Consider the following 15,278-nt stretch of genomic DNA (forward strand, 5'->3'; position numbering starts at 1 on the left):
CGCTGCTGTCGCGGGTAAGGACAGACAACGCTGTTGCACATGCCTTCTCTTATACTTCTCTCACCCTTTCACGCACAACGACGCGTGCCATGCGTACTGCTGTCTCCCGCTGGCGCCGCGGCCCCTAGCGGGTTTGGGGCTGAGCCAGGCCGGGGCGTGCCCATGCCAGGAGGATGCTGGGAGCATCATGCAAGTGCTAGTTGACAAGTAGGTGCAAGAAAGCGTGTTGGAGCCCACGTCACACTTGCCTTGCCTTGCACTGCCCGCCCGCGCGTTTCGGCTGCAGGGCGGAAAGCACAAGGACAAGCACGCCCATGCAAAGCCCGGTGAGCCGCCGCCCCTTTCGGGTGTGTGTGTGCGTGCACATGGCGCTAAAGCTTGGAACGATGGGGTATTCCCATCCCTTCGGTACCGAAAGAAGCACGTCAGACGGCATACCGTAGTGTAATACAGTAAGGCATCCTCCAAATCTTACCTGCTGCACAGGCGTCAACAAGGGCCGGCAGCTGAAGACCAAGGCGCGGTCCAACAGCAGAAAGGCCCCACGTCCCCGCTGCTCCTTGCCGCCCCGCCGCCGCGCAGCTGTGCCTGCGCAACGCACCCGAGTGCGCCTTCGTGCACGCGGACAGCATCTGTGTGGCGGCGTGCTTTGGCTGCGCGCAGCAGCTGGCAGCCCCGGCCGGCGGTGCAGCGGCGGCAGCGCCCCTGTGCTGCCCCTTCTGCTCCAAGGCCATCGTGAGCGTCCTGGCGGTCCACACGGCGGAGCAGTAGCAGGTGCAGTAGCAGTAGCAGGTGCGATAATTGAGGTGTGGGTACTACCGCCGAAGGGAGGCCAGCAGCAGCTGAGACAGCGTGCGATGATGCAGCCTCGCAGCGTCGAGAGGTTGGCTTACCCAAAGGCTGGTTGGGAACGCGGAGTGTGGATCATGAGCAGGCCCGAGACACTGAATGATTGGGATGCTAGACGGGCGAAACGCTCGCATGTTCGGCCATCATGGCCTTGCCAACTGGATTGCATGACGGGCAAGCTTTATCCAGAAACTAATGTATGTCATGGGGTAGAGTGATAGGTTGCATCATCCTGCATGAAACGGACGCTGCGCGGTGACCACACAGAATCTATTCTTTTGTTCTGAGTCAGGCTGTGTTACAATGGACATGACCGAGGGCAAAAGGCGGAGGAGTGAGGGGTGTGTCGAGTCCACTCTGCGAGAGCGTGCATCCAGCAGCCAGCAGCGATTGTTGCGGAGTCCTGTGTGCGCATGGGGTCCGATCGGGGCATGCTGCAGTGCACACGGTCGTGAGGCGTTGGTCACTTGGCAGCAGCTGGCAGCCCCGGCTGGCGGTGCAGCGGCGGCGGCCCCCCTGTGCTGCCCCTTCTGCTCCAAGGCCATCATTAGCGTCCTGGCAGTCCACGCAGTGGCGCAGTAGTGGCGCAGTAGCAGTAGCAGGTGCGACAATTGAGGTGTGGGGACTACCGCCGAAGGGAGGCCAGCAGCAGCTGAGACAGCGTGCGATGATGCAGCCTCGCAGCGTCGAGAGGTTGGCTTACCCGAAGGCTGGTTGGGAACGCGGAGTGTGGATCATGAGCAGGCCCGAGACCAGGGGAGACACTGATTGACTGGGATGCTAGGCGGGCGAAACGCTCGCATGTTCGGCCGTCATGGCCTTGCCAACTGGATTGCATGACTTGGCAAGCTTTATTCAGAAACTCATTGACGTCACGGGGTAGAGTGATAGGTTGCATCATCCTGCATGAAACGGACGCTGCGCGGTGACCACACAGAGTCTGTACTTTATTCTGAGTCGGGCTGTGTTACAATGGACATGAGGGCAAATGTTCCGGAGTCCTGTGTGCGCATGGGGTCCGATCGGGGCATGCTGCAGTGCACACGGTCGTGAGGCGTGGCCACTTGGCCGCGATTGCGGCGCTGGGTGACGGCTGCGTAGGGTTGGCCGTGGCTGGGCGATCGGTGTGGTATCAGGGACTTGGCCTAAGCAATGCACCGACAGGCGCGGGCATGTACGGGTGTGCGTGGGCTGAGTCAATCTTATAGGTGGGGCAGGGTGCACCTCGTTCGGTGCCGTACGGGGTCTGAAGTGAGACGGCGGTAGCGGGCGGCCACGAAGTGGCGTGGCGCACTGGGGGTCCGTACTCCGCAGTGACCATGAGTAGGTGGAACACGGGGCCCACGGAGGGGCGGCAGGGGCCCCCACGCGCTTCGAAACCTTGCCCTTGCCTGTGAGTTTCGTACTGCGTACCGTACAGCATTACGGTGGTAAGATACGGTGCCGGTATTGTGGACCTCTGCAACCCCTGAAACTGACGTGCCAGCTACGTCCGGTAAAGCTGCGCAACTGGATGAGCGGAAGATAAGGTCCGGGTCCGGCGTGTCAAACCCCTCCACCCCTTCCTTGGCCAGTGCCAGATGCCATGTTATAGCCGTGTCCTGCACCTGCCCCTGCCCAAACCTGCACCTGCACCCGCCCCTGCCCAAACCTGCACCTGAACCCGCCGAACCCTGCACCCGCCCAAACCTGCACAAAGAGCTTTTCACATACAGATTGCATTGGTTACAAGAGGGACCTGCTGACGCAGTTCACGAGCCAGTGACGTGGAGAACGATCACCCTGCCCTGAACCCCAGGGGCGTGCCGCCTGCAACGCCGCCGGCCTACTCTAGCTCTAGTAGGCTTGCTCCCATAGGACGCTCCTCCCGCCATATCGAACATGTTACTAGGTGCCATCACTCCACCTCCTCTTCCATTATGAGACTTCGTGGTCTGTTCAGCTTCATACTTCCATCTGCTCTTCGCTCTATCCAAGGGTGGCCTTGCGAGACTCGGTCCCACCCCCTCGGTTTGGCACCAAGACACACATACAGAGAATGCCATCAACTGCATTTGCTCGCAAATACTCGGCTTGCAGCAGGTGTCCCTTGGCGTGCAGCACAGCAGCATGAGGCCTTGCTGGCCTCCCTGCTGTGTTCGGTAATCTTAACGTCATGAGTGATGGACCGCTGGTGACACACTCCATTCACTCTCATGCATCGGGCAGGCGTCTCCTGCTGTACACAGCTCAGCGCCTCCTTTTGCACACACCGTTAGCAAGCCTCAGCCTGCCTTAGCGGTGAGTGCCGTGCTCACACTACCTCACACTACTTCGCTTACCAAGCCGAATCTAAGCTTGCCAGCCGTTCGCACTCTGCTACCTGCTGTGGTGAACCTTCCAATGCAGCCACACACAAACACACACCGGCCTCTCCTCCAAAATCCAGGATGTCTATCCCTAGCACATTTCCATGAAACGCACACATCATACACACAGCACAAGGGATGATGTCCCCGCAAGCGCTATCTGGTCATGGGTATTGACAACTGGGTGTGTCAGATACCGATACAGTCCTACATTACCGTACTTAGATTACACAATCACCAAATCTGAGCTTGCCTGCCCTTCGCGCTCTGCTATCCGCTGTAACGAACTTACAAATGCAGATAGATACACACAGGTCCGGCCACTGATGTTAAGATTTCCGCGTGGGCACAGGGGTCATGTACTCGTGACACCATAATAACAAATGCAGGACAAAAATGAAAGCTCCTGAGGCCACATAACAATCAGGACAAAGGCCCCTCCATCAAATCCAGGATGTCAAGCCTAGCATCCTTAACAACATTTCCATCGCATACACACGGCACAAGCACTGATGCCCCCGCAGGCGCTATCTGGTCACGGGTAGCCAGGTGGTATACTGGCAACTGGGTAGCAGTCCTACGGCCGCACGGCCTCTCCCAGCGCATCAGCCAAGACAACCGTAACCCTCCTTCCATGTGTTCTGAAGGCCGACAAGCAGCCAGGCGTCAACACCCCGTTTCGGCGGTTTGGACCCTCGTCGTTACATTTCGGAGGCCCGGACCCACTGTTTCAGCGGCCCGGCCCGCAATCATGACGGTCATCCTGGCCGTTTGGCCCATGGCCTGGCCCCTACTGCGCAGCCTCCTGGGACGCAGCCTCCTGGGGCGCAGCCTCCTGGGGCGCGGGCTACCAGGAGGCTGCGCAGTAGCGGCCAGGCCATGGGCATAATCGGCCAGGACGGCCGGCATGGTTGCGGGTGAAACAGTCGGTCCGGGCCTCCGAAACGCAACGAAGAGGGTCCACACCCCCGAAAGCACGGGGCCAACGAAGGCCGCATAGGCAGCGTACTCTGTAAGGTGCGGGGTAATCCTTGCTAAGCCTGCTTCTGATGAGCAGAAGGCTCTGACGCCAAGCTGCGCGAAATGCGATTGAAGAGGGCGCGCCCCAGCCACACCAGGTCCGTGACGAGGTCTGCGCGCATGCAGACTGCTCTTATCATGCCCTATTATCCCATATATGCACGAGGACTCTGGCACTCACTTGGCTCCACGTTCATCTCCTCGATTTTAGCATCGAGGGCCTTGAGGGCCGCGGCGTTGGCTGTGGCCTGGGCCGCGAGCTGCCCGGCGAACTGCTCGATTTGGGCCGCGAACTGCCCGGCGAACTGCTCGACCTGGGCCGCGAACTGCTCTTCGAGCCGGTCCATCCGCTGCTGCAAGTCCACCTGGTCCATCTGCTGCTGCATACTGTCCGACTGAGGTTGCGGCGGCTGGGCCATTATTACGGCGAGCCGATGCAAGTTGGCGTTGGTAAGTGAAGACTATAGGTGAGCGATGCGATGCGAACTTGTAGGTGCGATACCCCTGCTCCGACATCGGCACGGCGCCGACCGATGGGTGCCTCCCCTCATACCTGGCGGTGGACCGTCAATCTGCGTGGCCTCTGGGCCACATTCGTCGCCACATTCCTGCCGCACCACCTTCATCCGTCTTCATCCGAACCTACTTACTTCACGGCGGTGTATCTAGCCCCGCCCAAGGCTTGCATCTTCCAGGGGTGGGCCACCACCGCAGGCGTGTAAGGGCCCTAATATCGTTCTCGCCCATGGCATCCGGGGGCCCAAAAATGCCTAGGTTTTAGCGGTTGGGGGGGCTCGCGGACAGTGCTCGTATCTTCACAAGGCATGCGGTGGGCGGTGTCGCGCACCTGGCGGTGGCGGTGGCGGTGGCGTTCCAGCTTCGCAGCTGGGGACGTTCCATTGCGGCGCTGCTGTCGCGGGTAAGGACAGACAACGCTGTTGCACATGCCTCTCTTATACTTCTCTCACCCTTTCACGCACAACGACGCGTGCCATGCGTACTGCTGTCTCGCGCGGGGGCCGCGGCCCCTAGCGGGTTTGGGGCTGAGCCAGGCCGGGGCGCGCCCATGCCAGGAGGATGCTGGGAGCATCATGCAAGTGCTAGTTGACAAGTAGGTGCAAGAAAGCGTGTTGGAGCCCACGTCACACTTGCCTTGCCTTGCACTGCCCGCCCGCGCGTTTCGGCTGCAGGGCGGAAAGCACAAGGACAAGCACGCCCATGCAAAGCCCGGTGAGCCGCCGCCCCTTTCGGGTGTGTGTGTGCGTGCACATGGCGCTAAAGCTTGGAACGATGGGGTATTCCCATCCCTTCGGTACCGAAAGAAGCACGTCAGACGGCATACCGTAGTGTAATACAGTAAGGCATCCTCCAAATCTTACCTGCTGCACAGGCGTCAACAAGGGCCGGCAGCTGAAGACCAAGGCGCGGTCCAACAGCAGAAAGGCCCCACGTCCCCGCTGCTCCTTGCCGCCCCGCCGCCGCGCAGCTGTGCCTGCGCAACGCACCCGAGTGCGGCTTCGTGCACGCGGACAGCATCTGTGTGGCGGCGTGCTTTGGCTGCGCGCAGCAGCTGGCAGCCCCGGCCGGCGGTGCAGCGGCGGCAGCGCCCCTGTGCTGCCCCTTCTGCTCCAAGGCCATCATTAGCGTCCTGGCAGTCCACGCGGTGGCGCAGTAGCAGTAGCAGGTGCGACAATTGAGGTGTGGGGACTACCGCCGAAGGGAGGCCAACAGCAGCTGAGACAGCGTGCGATGATGCAGCCTCGCAGCGTCGAGAGGTTGGCTTACCCAAAGGCTGGTTGGGAACGCGGAGTGTGGATCATGAGCAGGCCCGAGACACTGATTGACTGGGATGCTAGGTGGGCGCAACGCTCGCATGTTCGGCCATCATGGCCTTGCCAACTGGATTGCATGACTTGGCAAGCTCTATTCAGAAACTCAGGTACTTCATGGGGTAGAGTGATAGGTTATATGGGACATGAAAAAGGCAAAGCAAGTGCCTAATGTAGTTGCGGCCGGATAAACAAAATTGCACCCAGCCCAGGCACCGTAGAGTGATAGGTTGCATCATCCTGCATGAAACGGACGCTGCGCGGTGACCACACCGAATCTATTCTTTTGTTCTGAGTCAGGCTGTGTTACAATGGACATGACCGAGGGCAAAAGGCGGAGGAGTGAGGGGTGTGTCGAGTCCACTCTGCGAGAGCGTGCATCCAGCAGCCAGCAGCGATTGTTGCGGAGTCCTGTGTGCGCATGGGGTCCGATCGGGGCATGCTGCAGTGCACACGGTCGGGCCGCGATTGCGGTGCTGGGTGACGGCTGCGTAGGGTTGGCCATGGCTGGGTGACCGGTGCGGTGTCAGGGACCAGCAGGGACTTGGCCTAAGCAATGCAACCACAGCGGCGGGCATGTTTGGGTGTGCGTGGGCAAAGTCAATCTTATAGGCGGGGCAGGGTGCACCTCGTTTGGTGCCGTATGGGGGTCTGCGTGAGAAGGCGGTAGCGGGCGGCCACGAAGTGGCGTGGCGCACTGGTGGTCCGTACTCTGCAGTGACCATGAGTAGGTGGAAGCCGTGGGTTCAGGATAGGTACATCGACCTGGGAGTTAATTTGGCAACTGGTCACTCTCAAGCTCTGCAGCTCTGTAATCCAACGCTGGTTGTCTGGAACAGCTTGGTGTAGCATAGACCTACGTAGAAGAATCGTCGGCAGCCCGCATGCTCCTCAACCATCTGGCAGGTACGCGGGTGGCCAGCGCAACACCCGCGCCCCACTGCCTCCACCACCGACTGGCGACCGATCCTGCAGCGCTGTGCCCCTGACCGCTGGCGGCCTTTAGTCGTCGTGCTGCATGATGCGCTGCACTGTAAACGAAGTTAGACTTATGTTTCCATGCTTAGTTCGCGGCGTTCAGCACACGCGGAAGCGCAGTTGGCTGTGCAGCTGAGGTTTCACACAACTGGGGCAATCTGTGTCTTCGCGTAAAGGACCCAATTTCACGAAACGCGTTACAGCCGCAACAGCTCCACAGCCCAAGCGGCTGAACATCCCACCGGCACGAATCCAACCTGCAAAGGCAATGGGGAATGCCACGGCGCGGCACACGACGAAATTCAGCCTTTCGGCTTTGGTCTCGAGGGCTCTATGAGGGCACGACCGCACGAGGCCGATGAAGGCAGCACGCACCACACACTACCATCAACCCCCCCAAACATACGCCGCTATTGCCCAGCCGCCCATTCCTGACTCTATTCCACCCCACGCCAACCCGCCGCACAACAGCCCCAGCGACTTGACCTTGTGCTGCCTCGTCCCCGCACACAACCTGCTGGCCCCTTCCCAAACCACCCAGCCCCTCCCACACCACCAACACCACCAACACCACCGCCACCCTAGCCCCCCACTCACCCTTTATACCAGGCCCTCCTTGATGATGTCGTAGGGGATGGCGGCGATGGTCTCCACCTTGGCGGGGATCAGCTCGAAGCCGTCGCGGGGGCCAGCGGGCACACGCTTGGTCTTGGGGACGGGCTCTGCGGGAAGGGGGAGGCGCAGGCAGCGCATGCAGGCGAGGGAGTGCAAGGTGTGAGCACACGGGGGGGACGGGACCGTGCATGAGATGGCATGCATGCTGCAGGCCGCCGCGGGCTGCCCCGCCCCAGGAGGAGACAGGAGGCATTGTGGCGAGCTTGCTGGGTGCTGCACCTGTCCACATCGGGCACAGCGAGCTAAGAGCGCCGGTCCCGACATGCTAAGTGTGCAGCTGCACACGTGCCAAGTCACTTGCGCGCCGCTGCCAAAACGCCGCTGCCTCCCCGCTCGCGTCCGTCCGCTGCGCCAGGCAGCCTGCCGCTGCTGCTGTCTCGCATCCCGCCTGAGGGTCCGCCCGATCACGCCCGGCTGATCGGCGTGTGCGCGGCGCGGTGCACTGCGGCGCCGCATGGCCCTCCTGCGTCTGGGCGGCTGCAGCGCCAGACACAGTGCAGGCTCATGCGCGCAGCGGAAACACCGGCTTCCCCCAACCATAGCTGCAGCTGCTTGCTGCTGCCCCGCAGCCGCAGCTGTGCAGCCCGACAGGCAGCTCTCAGCCGACCAGTTGCAGCCGCCCTTCGGCCCCATGGCTCCACTCCACTCCGTGCTACTCCCACGCAGCGCCAGCGGCAACATCAACTGCAGAGGCCCGCCGTGCTGCCGGCCGGCTGGTGACCGCTGCCGCCGGTCGGCCGTCGCTGAGACGATCGCTGCAAGGCTGCAACTGCGCCCCGCCTGCTCGGTTCCGGCTAGGCGAGCAACACCCGCTCGGTGTCCATCGGGCGCGCCGCAGCTGCTCCTGCTGCTGCCATCGCTGTTGGCATGCCCACCGCCGCTTCCACTCTCACCAGCGCCGCTTTAGATACAGCACTACGCTGTTGACCCCTTACCCCAGGCCTGCCCTCGCCCCTGCCTTGTGCCGTGGCAAGTTCGCCAGCTCGGAGCTCTCGTGCTCCAAGCTACCCCATGCCCTGCGCGCCCAGCACCCAGCACTTCACCCTCGTCCCTCCACCCACTTCGCCACTCCTGCCCGCCTGCTGCTCCACCACTCACCGCCCTTGGCCTTGGCGGCCGCCTTGGCCGCGTCGTTGGACGCGCGGCGGGTCAGGAACTCCTCACGGCAGCGAGAGGGCACGATGTGCTCGACACGCACGTGGATGCGCTTCTTCATGATGCGGTGGCCAACCTGCGCAATCGCACGTGGTGGGCGTGGATGCGAATGAGGTTGTGGTGTACCACGCAGTATGCATTTGCTGGGGAGAGCGCATGCATGTGCGTGTGGGTTGCGAGGCCGTATGCGCGGGGTTTCCTACAGTGCGGCTGATCCCCACATGCGGCTGATGCCTACAGTGCGGCTGTGGGCTGCTGGTCGGGAGCTGATCGGCATTCGCGGGTCGCTGCCGTGGCTGTGCTGCTGAAGCTGCCTGGCGCAGGCACGGCCCGGGGGCCGAGCTGCAATGGGCCGCTGCGCGCTCACCAGGTCAGAAACTCTACGGCATGCGGTATGAGTGCATGGCTGCATGGCGTGCCTCCTAAAACCTACATGCCGCTGGCAAGCGCGGTGGCTGTGTGGCTACCGCGCGCGCAGAGCCGGCTGGTCCCGCTGCTGCTGCTGCGTCTGCCGCCAAGAACAGCGGCTGTTGACGCACCCCTCCCTCCAATCCGGGAACGCTGCAGTCCCCATGCCTTCGCTGCTGTGCCCGCAGCCGCTACTGCTAGTGTCGCTGCTTCTGTATGATCCAGTCCCCGCCCCAGGATGAAGACTTGCGCCGTGCCGTGCGCCTCCGCCGGGCCCCTACTGAGCGAGTCCGGCCCAGCAGCGAGAGCGTGGCCCGGGTCCATCAACCCCCCCTGCACCTCCGTGATCCGGCGCTTTGCTGCTGGAGCTCGCGCTTGGCGCATTGCTCGCCGACTGCTGTCGCCCCAACCGAGAGCGCCCCTCTGTAGGCCAGCCATCGGCGAGAGTACTCTGCATTGCCGTTGGTTGACAACTGCGCCAGTGATTGCACCATGAACTCTATAACGCTGCGCTGCTGGTAAAGCTGACGACGCCCCGCTCCAAAAGCCGCCAGCCGCTGCTGCAGCTCTCCGCCGTCCAGCTTTGCAGCTTGGTGGCATTATTCTCAGGACAAACAATTTTGACAAGTGAACCCGGCCCACACAAGCGAGCAAGACAACAAGACCCACCCGCTTGTTGACCTCCACACCGATGGCGCGCTTGGTGACGTTCCAGACGGTACCGGTCTTGCCCTGGTACCACTTGTGGGGCATGCCCTGCAATTCGAAGCGTGCGGGCCGGCGTTCCGGGTATCAGCGACGGCGCCCGGTTCCACTCGGCGGCTGCGCCGACGCCATGGAGAGCAGCACCTCGATCCCCTTCCGCAAATCGCCCTACTTGATACGCACCTTGTGGATGGCACCGTTGACCTTGATGTCCACCATGTCCCCGAGCTTGTAGGTGCGCAGGTAAGTCGTCAGCGGGATGAAGCCCTTCTGGCGGAAGCCGCGGGCAAACATGTGCCGCGTGCGGGCGCGCAGACCTTGGCCACCGGGCATCTTTCCTTGCTCTTTTGGTTCTGCGCGGTGGAAGAAGACATGTCAAGAATGCGGCGCCGGTGTTCTATTCGAGAAGCTTGGTAACACTGCAATGAACTCACCACAAAGGCTACTAGGCCGGAAAAGAGGGATGCAGTGGGGCTGCGCGAGCTCTTAGGCCGGAGAGGCGACTCGCATGAGGCTGCGCGCATGCACCAGCCGGAGCCCTCAAAATTTCGCCTTTTGCCGGATGAAGCTTCACAAGACTTATATGGCCCTATAGTTTGCACCTTGAAAGAGCCCGGAACAACATAACTTCGCCCGGGCCATTGCTCCGCTCGCGAACGACCACGCTTGGAGCGAGCTGCTGCCGACGAGGACAGGCGCGCTGAACACGAGCCTTGTGTACACGTCCCGTGCTCCCGGCTTGGGGCTTGGCGGCGGCGCCAAGGGGCGACACCGGGCTCCGGTCACGCACGCGACCCGGTGGGACACAGCACGGCACGGCCACCCCGTGCGCCGTCGGGGGCGGGCCGGACATCGCCGTGGTCGCCAAACATGTCTGAAAGGTGTGTGCGATGTAACATGGCAGTGCCTGACTTGGGGCTTACCGGTACTTACCGTGCGCCGGAGCTGCGCGGCTGCGCGTTTGTACCGCGCGTGCGCGCGTCTGTGCCGCATTGCCACCTGCACCACGTTGCGTCACCCCGCACAATCCACACGCCTCGCACAAACCTCCCGTCCCTCACCACGCTGAACCCCCTGCCTTGCAGGTCCCAGGTCCTGTGCAAGTACCACATCTCCGGTGCCTGCCGGTTCGGCTCGGACTGCGCCTTCTCGCACAACCTGTCCGACCTGCCCAGCCAGGTGCGGGGGGCAGCTGGGAGCTGGCCCGCTGGGGGGTACTAGAACCAGATGCACTGGGGATTCGAGCAGCTGTTGGTCCCCGGGAGGGGGCAGTGCGGCCACCAGCAGGAGGGCGGGGCTGCATGCTACTGCCGCTGCTAGCTGCAGGCTACTGCGTTGCCGGGCTGGAGCCAGGTCCGGACTGGCAGCGCCGCTTGAGTCGCAAGCAGCAGGACTCTGGCCTCCAAGCAGATGAGGGTGATGGGGGCGGTGAGGAGCTCAACCCGTCATGCACGGCTTATGCCCTGTATCTAACGCTGGCTCCCACATGACACGTCAACACAGGTCTGCAAGTTCTACCTAGCCGGGAACTGCGCCTACGGCGACCGCTGCCGCTACGACCACCGCCGGCCGGACTGGTCCAAAGCCGGGCAGCTACGGCAGCAGCAGCAGCAGCACGTACAGCCCGCACAGCCGCACGCTAGCTCCGCGGGGGCTGCCGGGCCCAGCTCCCGAGCTCTGCGCGGGGACCCATATGTGGCGGTGTGGGATGCGCGGGAGCCCACCGACCCTTCGCGCCTCCCCCCAGCCCTTGCGGCAGCGGCAGCGGCAGCCTCCCCCTCGGGGCCAGCCCCCTCAGGGCCTGGCGCCGCGCCTTCAGCGACTGCGAGCAGGGGCCCGGCCTGGGGCTTAGCCGCCGGCGCCAAGGCGCCCGTCGCAACAGGAGCGGCAGCAGGCCGTGCAGCGGGTGGTGGCGGCGGCGCTGAGCCGGCGGACGAGTGGGAGCACGTCGCCGAGGCCGTTGCGGCGGCGGAGGCGGCGGAAGCGGCAGCTGCGGCTGGGCGGCGCGGACTGGTGCTGATTGATGACGATGTGGGTCTGGAGCAGGAGGCGCGGCGGCTGGAGCAGGAGCGAGGGCAGCGGGCAGCGGAGGGGGCAGGCGCGAGGCCGTCAGTGGTGTCAGGAGCCGCAGCGGCGGCGGCGGGGGCGGCGGGCGCCGCCGGCTCACTTCCCTGGTCCCCGGACTTGGATCCCTGGGACCAGCGGGGCGGGGCGGGTGGGGAACGCGAGGCAGGCGGGGAGGAAGGGTACTACGACCCGTACTACGACGAGTATGGGGAGTACGGCGAAGGCGAGGAGGGGCATGAGGGGGAGGAGCAGGCGGGCTATGAGGCCGGCGGCGAGGAGGGGCAGGAGGGCCCGGCGGGTCAAGGCGCGGGCTGGTGGAGTGGCGCCGGTGCTGGTGCTGGTGCAGGGGGTGAAGCGGTGGACCCCGCGGACCTGGAGCTGTGTCCGGCGTTTGCGCTGCACGGCCGGTGTGCGGAGGGCGAGGACTGCCCCCTCATACACGGCCTGGAGTGCGAGGTGAGGGAGGGGGGGGGGGGGGGAAAAAGGGTGGGCGGGGTGGGCGGGTACGGTACTGTACGGTACGGTATCAGGCGCGTGGGCGGGTCGCAGGAGGGCGGCTTGTGCGGGACTTGCGGTCCCGGCATGGGCTGCGGCGTGCCTAGGTGCTGCGGGGCAGGCCACATTGCAAGCCCAATGATGTGTTCCTCCCGTGTGTCCTTGCAATCCATGAGCCCTACCACGCGCGCTTGCCCCCCCCCCCCCCAATCCCCGCAGACGTGCCACAAGTGGCGGATACACCCCTACAACGAGGCGGCGGCGGCGGAGCACGCGGCGGAGTGCCGGCTGCGGCATGCGCGGCTGGAGGCGCGGCTGCGCAGTGCAGACGTGGAGTGCGGCATCTGCCTGGAGCACGTGATGCACAAGCCCAGGTGGGCCCTGGGGGGGGGGGGGTTAAATGCCAGCGCAAAGGAAACCAAACCAAGTCAAACTAGGGGGAAGGAAGGCGCGTGCTCACACGGTTTCGCCATGGCTAGTTGGGGGGCGGGCGGCAAAGAAGACAGGGCGGGCACTGAGGCCGGTGTATGTTGATGGTGCGGGGTTGCGAAGAAGGGGAATGGAATAGGTGGCATAGGGGAGGGGGAAAAGGCCCGGACCGTTTGGCACGGGAGGTAGACGTGGCCGACGAGGTGGCCACTGCGGAGGCGTGATCGCGGCTCGGGGACTGTGGTGTGCTGCCTGTGAGTTGGGGTGGGGTTGTAAGTACCAGCCCAAATTAAAACCAAACCAAGTGGGGCGGCGTGTGCCGCCCCGCCAACGGGTTCGGGACGATGAAGCGATTACCCGGAGGCACGCACACACGCGCCCGCCTGCTGTAGGGGTGCAGGCGCATCGGTGCCGCCAGCGCTCAAAGCCACTGTGTGTTCCCCCCGCCCTGCGCCCTGCAGTGTGTCGGACCGGCGCTTCGGACTGATGGACTGCGACCACGCCTTCTGCCTGGCCTGCATCCGCTCCTGGCGAGAGCGCAACACAGACGCCAGCCTGGCCACGGACACGGCTGTGCGCACCTGCCCCATTTGCCGGTGAGCCGTGGGGCCGGTGCGGGGGCCTGTGGGGGGAGGGGGAGGTTGAGGGCGGTAGGTTACGGTGGGGTGCGTAGACTGCGTACGGTCAGCGTGCATGGATCGGCGGTGGGGTTGGCGAGGTGCCGGCGCAGCCGATCTTCCCGCACAACGATGCAACGCGCTGCTGCTGCTGCTGCTGCTGCCTGCATGCCTTGCCATCCTCCCTCACCACTTCCGCGTGTACACCTCGCTCCGTTCGCCCAGCCCCCACCTTCTGTCCCCCTATCCACTGTCCGCTGCCGTAGCACGTGCACGCACTTCGTGACGCCCTCCCTGGTGTGGCCGGCCACGGCCGAGGAGAAGGAGGCCATCGTGGGCGCCTACAAGGCCAAACTGGGCACCATCGACTGCCGGCACTTCGCATTTGGCGACGGCACATGCCCCTTCTCCACCTCCTGCTTCTACCGCCATGCCTACCGCGATGGCCGACTAGAGGTGCGTGCCGGCGGCTTGCGGGGTTTGGCTGGGAGGGGAGGAGTTTACGGTATTCCAATCTCAAGTAACTGAGAACCAGGACTGGGGGCGGGTTGAGGGGCTGATGAGTCGGGAGTGGAGTGCAAAGGACGGGATAGAGGCTGCGGCAGATTGGCGCGAGGAAGACAGCATTTTACAGCATCTTCGGGAATTGATACGAGGGGCGCCAGCTAGCCACCCATACCCAGTTCCTGCACCCCTGTCCGACTGAACGATCAAACTGCCCGCCCGCCTGTGCCAATGACAGGTGCCGGTACTGCGGCGCGCCGGCAACGCGGACGGCGAGGTGCGGGTGGTGGCGCCGCTGCGGCTGTCCGCCTTCCTGGACACACCGCAGGCGCAGCGGCTGCTGGGCGGCCGCAGGCGGTGAACAGGGGTGCAGCGGGCGGCAGGGTAAGGGGCAGGTGACGAGGGGTGAACAGGGCGGCAGGCGGGTAAGGGATGCTGGATGGCAGGGTGGCAGAGTGGCAGAGATTTACAGGTATTGTCAGGCAGGCAGTTTGTGAGTGTAGGCGACTAAGCAACTAGGCAGCACTAGGCATAGACGTGTAGGAATGCATGGGTGTTCCCCGAGGACCGGGCCACGCCCACAGCCACGCCCACAGCCACTAGAGCCGTGGAGGAGGGCCGTGCCCGCGCACTCCCGCTGGCAAGCTGGTGGGCCGTAGCAGATACTACCAAGGTGTTTTGATGGCTAACGTTCATTGAGAGATGTAGCAGGCGGGTTTGGCGGGAACATGGATCCGGCCAACCGCTTAAAATTGTGCACTTGTGCACCAGGGAATTGTGGCCCAGGGACGTATCTATTCAATACTTACGAGCCGTGACACTCCAAACTTCACAAAATGTCGGGCATTGACAAGTGTCTTGGCCCGGGACGGGGAATCGGCAAAGGCGGCAAGCGGCACCGCAAGGTTCTGCGCGAAAGCATCAACACAGCTCTGACGCAAGGCTCCATTCGCCGCCTGGCTCGCCGTGGCGGCGTGAAGCGGCTCAGTGGGCTTGTCTACAACGAGATTCGCTCGGTCCTCCGAGGATTCCTGGAGGCCTTGGTCAGGGACACGATCACGTACACGGAGCACGCGCGTCGCCAACATGTCAAGTTAATGGATGTCATGTACGCTCTTAAGCGTCAAGGCCGGACTTTGTATGGGTTCGGCGTCTTTTAATTGCGCCAAGGACCGGCAAGACGCAGCACAATTTTGTCT

General features: G+C 63.4%; 4 protein-coding genes across 4 annotated transcripts in view; 2 read left to right on the forward strand and 2 right to left on the reverse strand.

Annotated features, from left to right (window-relative positions):
- Positions 1–2,388, forward strand: part of CHLRE_06g278133v5 (uncharacterized protein) — a 3,422-nt gene extending 1,034 nt beyond the window's left edge. The window contains exons 4-5 of the mRNA XM_043063086.1: positions 287–326; positions 487–2,388. Of these exons, the coding sequence (XP_042923792.1) occupies positions 287–326; positions 487–510 (64 nt within the window). The 3' untranslated portion in view covers positions 511–2,388. The remainder of the gene's footprint in view (positions 1–286; positions 327–486) is intronic.
- A 174-nt stretch (positions 2,389–2,562) lies between these two features.
- Positions 2,563–4,676, reverse strand: CHLRE_06g278134v5 (uncharacterized protein). The gene is made up of 2 exons (XM_043063087.1): positions 4,399–4,676; positions 2,563–4,329 (listed from the first exon to the last, which is right to left on the reverse strand). Exons 1-2 carry the CDS (start codon positions 4,634–4,636, stop codon positions 4,232–4,234), a joined length of 336 nt encoding a protein of 111 aa, XP_042923793.1. The 5' UTR covers positions 4,637–4,676; the 3' UTR covers positions 2,563–4,231.
- Positions 4,677–6,880: 2,204 nt separating this feature from the next.
- CHLRE_06g278135v5 (uncharacterized protein) lies at positions 6,881–10,426 on the reverse strand. Its single transcript, XM_043063088.1, has 6 exons — positions 10,402–10,426; positions 10,151–10,320; positions 9,932–10,018; positions 8,761–8,930; positions 7,622–7,746; positions 6,881–7,281 (listed from the first exon to the last, which is right to left on the reverse strand). The coding sequence occupies exons 2-6, from the start codon at positions 10,298–10,300 to the stop codon at positions 7,124–7,126; spliced, it is 690 nt and encodes a 229-aa protein (XP_042923794.1). The 5' UTR covers positions 10,301–10,320; positions 10,402–10,426; the 3' UTR covers positions 6,881–7,123.
- Positions 10,427–10,546: 120 nt separating this feature from the next.
- CHLRE_06g278136v5 (uncharacterized protein) lies at positions 10,547–15,248 on the forward strand. Its single transcript, XM_043063089.1, has 7 exons — positions 10,547–10,848; positions 11,053–11,146; positions 11,471–12,490; positions 12,749–12,903; positions 13,420–13,554; positions 13,842–14,031; positions 14,318–15,248. Exons 1-7 carry the CDS (start codon positions 10,838–10,840, stop codon positions 14,438–14,440), a joined length of 1,728 nt encoding a protein of 575 aa, XP_042923795.1. The 5' UTR covers positions 10,547–10,837; the 3' UTR covers positions 14,441–15,248.
- Positions 15,249–15,278: the final 30 nt, after the last annotated feature.

This window comes from Chlamydomonas reinhardtii, chromosome 6, assembly GCF_000002595.2.
Source record: "Chlamydomonas reinhardtii strain CC-503 cw92 mt+ chromosome 6, whole genome shotgun sequence".
Lineage (NCBI taxonomy): Eukaryota > Viridiplantae > Chlorophyta > Chlorophyceae > Chlamydomonadales > Chlamydomonadaceae > Chlamydomonas > Chlamydomonas reinhardtii.

What these genes read in the sequence shown, in the direction of transcription:
- CHLRE_06g278134v5 (XM_043063087.1), bottom strand. Translation starts at nt 4,636, where the DNA reads ATGGCCCAGCCGCCGCAACCTCAGTCGGACAGTATGCAGCAGCAGATG. An exon ending in GGAGATGAACGTGGAGCCAA is followed by an intron (nt 4,330 to 4,398) that starts GTGAGTGCCAGA and finishes GCATGCGCGCAG; the next exon opens with ACCTCGTCACGGACCTGGTG.
- CHLRE_06g278135v5 (XM_043063088.1), bottom strand. Translation starts at nt 10,300, where the DNA reads ATGCCCGGTGGCCAAGGTCTGCGCGCCCGCACGCGGCACATGTTTGCC. An exon ending in TCAACGGTGCCATCCACAAG is followed by an intron (nt 10,019 to 10,150) that starts GTGCGTATCAAG and finishes TTCGAATTGCAG; the next exon opens with GGCATGCCCCACAAGTGGTA. An exon ending in AGGAGGGCCTGGTATAAAGG is followed by an intron (nt 7,282 to 7,621) that starts GTGAGTGGGGGG and finishes TTGCCTTTGCAG; the next exon opens with GTTGGATTCGTGCCGGTGGG.
- CHLRE_06g278136v5 (XM_043063089.1), top strand. An exon ending in TACACGGCCTGGAGTGCGAG is followed by an intron (nt 12,491 to 12,748) that starts GTGAGGGAGGGG and finishes CAATCCCCGCAG; the next exon opens with ACGTGCCACAAGTGGCGGAT. An exon ending in CGCACCTGCCCCATTTGCCG is followed by an intron (nt 13,555 to 13,841) that starts GTGAGCCGTGGG and finishes CCGCTGCCGTAG; the next exon opens with CACGTGCACGCACTTCGTGA.